A 7,500-nucleotide genomic window follows, 5' to 3' on the forward strand; every position below is an offset into this window, starting at 1 on the left:
TTCCTCATTCTCGGACCACTTTACAATGGAAGGTTGTCTTCTTTCCTCTGCTCCAACTAACGTTTTACATCTCGTCCGTCTGTCCAGAGCTTAGTTTGTGCTGTTTTCGAGGCAGGCGGCACCTCTTCAGCTTTTTGCTATGATGCAGTGCTCTGTTTTGTAGTGCAGTCTTTATTATTTTGGGCACACATTCTGGCTGCTCAGTGTGACTGCACAGAATTGGTTGTCTGCCTCGGTGGTGTCTGCATTACTTGATTGACTTTTTGTAATGATTATCAATCATTGTTGAGCCTGTTTTGGTTACAAACACACATTGCTTTTCCCAAGGGGCCATAACAAGTTCCATACTAATCAGGAAATTGTAAGACTGCCATAAACTGCTTCAAAATTACAATGTTGCACCTTAATGGTACTTTTCAAATGAAACAAAATTGAAGGTAAATTCAGGTGTCAAGAACCATTAAAATTTGAAAACTAGTCTTTTTTTTATAAAGGGTAGACTCTCTGTCAGCAGAAAAATAAGGGATGTGAATTGAATCAAATGTTGAGTATCTCTTGCTTTGAAGAAGGGCTTGTGCTGAAATATCACTTCACGTTCTTTCTGACGGCAGTTAGCATTGAGAATATTTGATCCTTATTGAAACTGTTTTGTCCATTGATTTTTGCATGTGAATAAACAGACAACTGAAAAATAATTTATTTTTATGGAAGCGAAGGCTCAATGAAGAGTTGGACAGTGGGCTGAAAAGGCAACAAACCAACAAGTAGGGTTGTAGGGAAAAGGAGGATAAGGGACATACAAACAAAATGGCACTGTTTTATAGCATCCCAAAATATGCAATTTTGTGTCTGTCTGTCATTACTTATCCAATCTCAACCAAACTCGCCAGGGGGACTAAGGGACATACGACGACGGTTGTACCGACTTCATTTCCCTCCCACCCCTTCCATAAGGAGATTTTTCCACCTTGGACAAACCCTGTGTGAAGGTGTAAACAGCTACATGAAGTAAAAATTATTGTAACAAAAAAAAACTATTCAGTCACTCCATCCACCGCTCTTTTTAAAATGGTCATTACTGTTACAGCAAAAAGTTCGTAATTAAAAAAAAAGAGCTGCACTTTCTAGTCGGTAAACCCGATGTTTCAGCAAGCACCCACCTTGGTCACGGCAGATGTTAAAGCGAAGGAGCCATGACCAAGGTGGGTGGATGCTCGCCAAAACGTCAGCTTTACCGATTTGCAAGTCCAGATTTTTTTAAATATAAAGTTTTATTGTTTTAATTCGATTGGATGAATAATAACCTGCATCGATTTAGTTGCTACTTTTGTTTAATACTCTACGGAAATACATTTGGGGGAAACCTGATGTCCTTGAGGCAATTTATGCATGTCACATCCCCTTCAGACTAACGGACCAGAGTTGCCTCAACTTGCTGGGCATCGACGTCGGTTGCCAGCTTGGTCTCGATGATCTTTATCTAATAAGTGCTGAAATGAATTTTTACACATGAATGATGTATCACATTACCTGTCCAATTTTTCTAGCCATCAGATTTTATGTAGATTGTGTATGGATTGTTTATAACTTTTATCTTGGGGCCCCCAACACCATTACGCCCAATTTTGACATTTATTCAACACAGCCCCATTCCTAAGTCACTAGCATTATTTAATCCTCTCCTGAGGGAAATTTGGGCAAAATTGGTGTATACATGTGTACCTACACACGGGCGGTGTATAGGCTAAGAGTCACTGGTCCGCAAATATTCCAGAAGTAAAAATCATAACCACAAATTAATCAGTGAATTCTGTCCGATGAAAATGAAATAATATTAACAATGATAGCAAGAGTAAAAATAGGGCCACTGGACGTGTAGCTTATCTGGGCCCTGGTCTAATGTTGTAGCCCATATTAGGTAGCATTATGACTGGTGGGTCCGGCGAGGAAGGTTTTTAAAGGAATTTACATATTCCCAAAAATTTACTAAGGCTGCCATTTTGACACTTCTGGTCATGTGATTGCCATGACCTCTACAATTTAACATCTTTCCCCTAGCCTAATGTTGCACCCCAAATTTGGAAGCATTCTGACTCGTGGGTTTTGAGGAAAAAAAAATGACCACCATTTTGACCAACTTAAAGTCAAGTGACAGGAGAGGAACCTTACTGCTAAATTTCAGCAGGATCGGCTGAGTGGTTTGGCCGGAGAAGTCGAAATAGGGGACGGACAGACGGAGCCAGATGACAAGACCACCTTTGGAATTCCAATTCCAGATATGCTAATAACAATAATGATAGCAACATGGCTAAGCAAGTGTGAAAATGTATAATTAAGGTGCCAAGGACTTTGAATACAAATGAAACTCGATTGTGCACATGAGCTCTACGCTATGCCCTATCTCTCCCCCAACCCTCCGTGCTGCTCAAATTGCATGGAGAGAGCGTGTGTCTAGGTTTGTTTTTTTGGGGGGGATTTTTTTTTTTTAATAGCACACGCAAACTGATCAATTTGACATAAAATCGATGGTGCAAATGGTTTCACATTAATTAAAAAAAATATTTTTATTATTTTTGTTTTTTAATAAGCTGTTGACTGCCATTGGCAAAGTCTATGACATTATTTATCTTCTGTCACTTTTTAATATTATAATGTAAATCTTTAGTTTCCTTTTTTAGCTCGCCTGTTCGAAGAACAGAGAGCTATAGCGATACCCCCGGCGTGGGCGTCGGCGTCAGCGTGAGCGTGAAAATGTTAAAAAAAAAATTTGATGCAAGTTATTTTTAACCTCCGCCATCGAAGATTGGAGGTTACTGTTTTCACCCCTTTCTGTTTGTTTCCTTGTGAACAGTATTACGGAAAAACTCTTCGACGAAACTTGGTGGGGGGTTAAGTATGGGCCAAGGATCATACCATTAGATTTTGGACTTGGTCCCCCCCCAAAAAAAATTGTTAGAGAAAAATGTTTTTTTTTGGCATTTATACATGTTTTAAGTGATTTCCAACACCCCCCCCAAAAAAAAAATTGTTAGAGAAAAAAACATTTTTTGCAACTTTTTTTTCAACCAAATTTCGATTTCTTTTTTTTGCATTTCTACATGTTTTAAGTGATTTCCAACCCCCCCCCCCCCCCAAAAAAAATGTTGGAGAAAAGAACTATAACTGTCAGCACTGTTGACATCATATTTAATGAATAAGATATAAGGTTCACTTGAGTGACCCAGCAGTATTGGCGGTGGAGGTTTTGCACTCTCCCGAGTGCTCCCCCTCGAGTTTCCTTTCTAATATTTTTATCTACCACACTATTTTTTATACGCCTGATATAGATATATATATATATATATATATATATATATATATATATATATATATATATATATATATATATATATATATATATATATATATATATATATATATATATATATATACACACACACACACACACATGTCGGGGCGTATTATGTGATACCGTCTGTCTGTCTGTCTGTCTGTCTGTCTTGTCCGTCCGTTCCTGTCCGCACTCTAACTCCCCAAAGTTTTCAACTTTCACGTTTCATATTTGGTACATAGGTACAGACTGTGGAGCCGTTGTGTCACGACATACGTTCGTCATCTAAAGTGGTTGCCATGGCAACCAGGATTCTGTTTTCCATGTAGTAGCACAATTCTGTATATACCTTCTTGTTAGGGCATATATTGTGCTCACTTGCACTCTTGTTACTGATTACAATATACAAATACATATATTGCTTTATAATTATACTTCACTGCAATGCTTTATAAAAAATATTAATTAGACTCGTCTTTTAAAAACGATAAATGTATAAACAGGCGAGCATTAGGTGGCTTTGACACGAACTCTGGTAGTTTGTTTGCTACAGCGGTAATTTGAACTTCATGCCGTCTGTTTCCGGCACGCTCTGTGCAGGTTACCAGGGAGGAAGGAAGAGTTCTTGCACGTGAGTTTAACTGTCAGTTTTTTGAAACATCTGCGGCACTGAGGCAGTACATTGATGAAGTCTTTCATGCTGTGGTTCGTGAGATACGTCGGCGTGAACGTGAAGCGCTCGAGGCTATGGAGAAAGGCTCACGCAAGAAGGACAGCCTTTGGAAAAAGCTCAAGGGCACCTTGCGCATGCGCCGTGAGAATGTCACTTGAAGAGATGGTTGAAACAAGATGGTGCGAGGGTAGCCGACGTGAAGAAAGATTCGAGTGGTATCACACACAAGAAAAGGTTTAAATTGTGAGAAATTGTATTTTTATTCTACCATCAAGTGCTTTGTCTTGTTCAAAGTATCAGCCTCAAGTCGTTTGGTTTTGGAGCCTTTCTGTTTTTGTGCCTTTGTTTTATTTGGGTTTTCTGATAGCAAGGGAAATTTATCGATATTTTCTCCACATCCAAGTTGTGCTGTGAAAATGCACTTGGAGCATCTTAAGTGTACATTGTACTTCCACATATTAAAACGGTATGCTCGGTGCAGACCTTTTCTTTCTAGTGACCTTTCGACGTGTGCTTTAAGCTTTTAATCTGGCTTATTCTACAACCTGAATTAACACTGGCTTTTCTATCTTTGTTTTTTTGATCTATTTTGATTGTTTTGGCTGTACTGGGAAGGTAACTTTGTAACTGGAAAAAGATTAGGAGACGTGCCCACTTGCTTTTCCTTTTGGGGATGGGGGAGGGAGGGAGGGAGACGAAATGGAAATACCAGTTGATTTTTCTTGCCTCTTACCAATTGTACTTCTTGGACCTGTTTCGATATGTTATTAAAAATGTATATAGGCATCTTTGCATTTGAAAATGTTTTTAGGCTTCATTTTGAAGGGCTAATGAGTTTGCACTAATGCTACATTTACTTGCAAATCATCTTGTAAATGTCTGTCTATATATTTACAAAATGCATCATTGGCATACTTGATTTATTCCTTCCTTCCCCTTTCTCTATCCGCCTCTAAATCTCTTCCCCATTTTCTTGCACATACTCCTTTCAACCTTCATCTTGTTTTCCTTGAAGCCCTCTTGACTGCCTCCCCTTCCTTAGCCCCCAACCACATCTTTGCATATGTATTATGTAGACTGCTCCAAATGAGATGCTTACTCCAGAATTAATTTGTATGGCACAACTGTCTCTGCATATCCAAAAAGTCTTATCCAGCTTTTTAACATGACCTTGTAATCGATCAATTTCTTGGACTGCTTTACATTTATTCGCAAATTCTGTTTCACAACGAATGAAGGGTTGAGGAAAATATTTAGAAAAAGCAAGATATGGTTTTTAGGAGGGATTTCTGAAACGGTGATGAGACCGCAAAGTTTTAAGCAGCATCAAGTTCCACATTGAGGAGCAATCTCTTCAACTTCGTTTACTACTTCTGTTGCCTCCTCAAGATGTTTTGCATAAGCTTGGCCGAGAAAGACTTGCATTTAGATGAGAAATCTGGGTTATCTTTGAACATTGAGAATTTCGAGGCATTCAAATCTACTCTTGATTTCTTTTGAAAGTTGCATAGAAGTCCTGAAAATAAGTGTTTGCTACAGATGAACAACCTTCTGCCACCAATCATCTCTGGTTACCTTTGCCGGAGGATTCGGAGAGGGAATTGCATTTGGGTCCGATTGTCTGTCTGTTTGTCTGCACAGAACTTTCGTATTTTTCTCGGCAACCGCTTGCCAGATTGAGACAATTTTTGCCATTGGTGCAACTACTCATGTCGAATGTTGCAATGATAATTATGACGTCATATGTCACGTTGTATGGCAGACATATTGGGAAAACTTTGGACCTCTGTATCTCTGAAACCGCAACAAGGAAAAATTTGAAACTTGGCACAAAGCAAGTCCTTCTCATGGGGAATGAGTGTGATTGATTTTTTTTGACGCCATTGGTGCCCTTATGACGTCATTGTATATGTAGAATGCCACATCTGATCAGTATGAAAATTTTTGAGGTCATCGAGGGATAAAATTGTCCACAGAAAAAAAAATTCATGACGTCATCGGTCACGTGATTCGGCAGCCATATTTTTTTTTTCGTTTTTTTTTAAATCCTTCAAAAATCTTCTCTGAAATGGCTGAAAAGATTGAGGTGAAACTTTATACATATTTCTTTTAAATATGTAGATCCATGAGAAAAGTCACATGACGTCATAAGTTGCGTGGTTTTCAGCCATGTTGGATTTGCCTGAACACCTATAAAAATGCACCACTCAAAAGAAGTCCTGGCAAGGGTTTGCAATCTCTGATTGCTCTTTTTCTTGTTTAATTTGCAGATGGAATTATACCATTAGTAGCATTGTTGAACTACAGTGTATACCAAAAATCTGTTTCACAGCACATCATATAATGTAAAAAATAAATAAATAAGGAAAGACTAGGTTCTTTCACCTTCCCCGTGTCTCGCCCTCACTGAAACGAGCCAATTCGCGATATGTCACTTAAAACATGACTTGTTGCCTGCTGTTGATTAAACTCAGTATCAGTGAAAATATTGGCTTCCACTTCGTTTTTTAATATCTATCATGTGGTGCAAAAAACTGTGAAGAGAATCGAGACGTTACCACATTGTTTCATGGATTGCGTAACTCCACTCTGAAGAAAATTGAGGGTAATTTGTATCCATAATGAAGCTACAGTTTATTTGCTATTATTCATGTTTGGGTCTTTTTTCCCCCATTTTCGGGAAGGTATAATAAACCTTATTTCAGGTATTTTAAAAATATTTGTACAGTACATTAAATGTTTGCAATTTACTCTGGATTTCTAGAGGCTGTTCTGTCTTGTTCTTCCCTCGAGGGCTTCAATCAAATAGTATATTGTCATCCCTCGTCTTCCCCAATGCTGTCCTGTTATCCTTATTACCCCCCATTAACATTTCCTCACCCAACTGTATTGCGAGTTTCATTCTTCCCCATCTCTTTCCTCTTCTGTTCATTTATTCCCTTGAAGTTTGTCCCAATGGTGGTGTTCCTTGCTCTTCAATGAGCCTCACTCCTGTAAAGAACACAGAAACCATTTTAGGTTTTTTGCTGTTGTTATTTTGGCAATGATATTTGCCATGTTTTTCATACGTTAATTCAAAAATATTTCCACCCACAATGCCATGCTATGAATGTCTGCCTGTCTTTATCTTCTTGTATTGACTTCGGTTCAAACTACTTCCACTTTCCCCATTTTGTTTATTTCTATTCGAAGAATAACCATTTGATATATAACCTCGATGAAATAAAGTGAGTTGTCACAACCTGTTGAGCGTAATAACTCTTCCCATCTTAACCTGTTTTGTGTGCAGAAGAAATGAATGAAGTTATGAATGTTTCATCAAAAACATTTTCACCACTTATTTTTTGTGGAGCTCATATATTATTGTTACAAAATGGCTTGAGGGTTAATGGAACCATTAGTTATTTCATCGCCACTGTGAGAAAAAGAGATCCTGCAAAACTCAGATGAGCGTTGCCTGGATTGGGTGTGCTTGCACAGTGAGAACGGGATTCCA

General features: G+C 38.4%; 1 protein-coding gene across 2 annotated transcripts in view; it reads left to right on the forward strand.

Annotated features, from left to right (window-relative positions):
- LOC147015978 (GTP-binding protein Rit1-like) overlaps positions 1 to 7,245 on the forward strand; it is a 44,097-nt gene extending 36,852 nt beyond the window's left edge. For both annotated transcript variants that reach the window (XM_085848659.1, XM_085848660.1), the window contains exon 6: positions 3,932 to 7,245. In XM_085848659.1, the coding sequence (XP_085704785.1) occupies positions 3,932 to 4,162 (231 nt within the window). In that variant the 3' untranslated portion in view covers positions 4,163 to 7,245. The remainder of the gene's footprint in view (positions 1 to 3,931) is intronic.
- The last annotated feature ends 255 nt before the right edge of the window (positions 7,246 to 7,500 follow it).

Source organism: Eptatretus burgeri, chromosome 12 (assembly GCF_056783735.1).
Source record: "Eptatretus burgeri isolate ZD-2024b chromosome 12, Ebu_testis_v1, whole genome shotgun sequence".
NCBI lineage: Eukaryota > Metazoa > Chordata > Myxini > Myxiniformes > Myxinidae > Eptatretus > Eptatretus burgeri.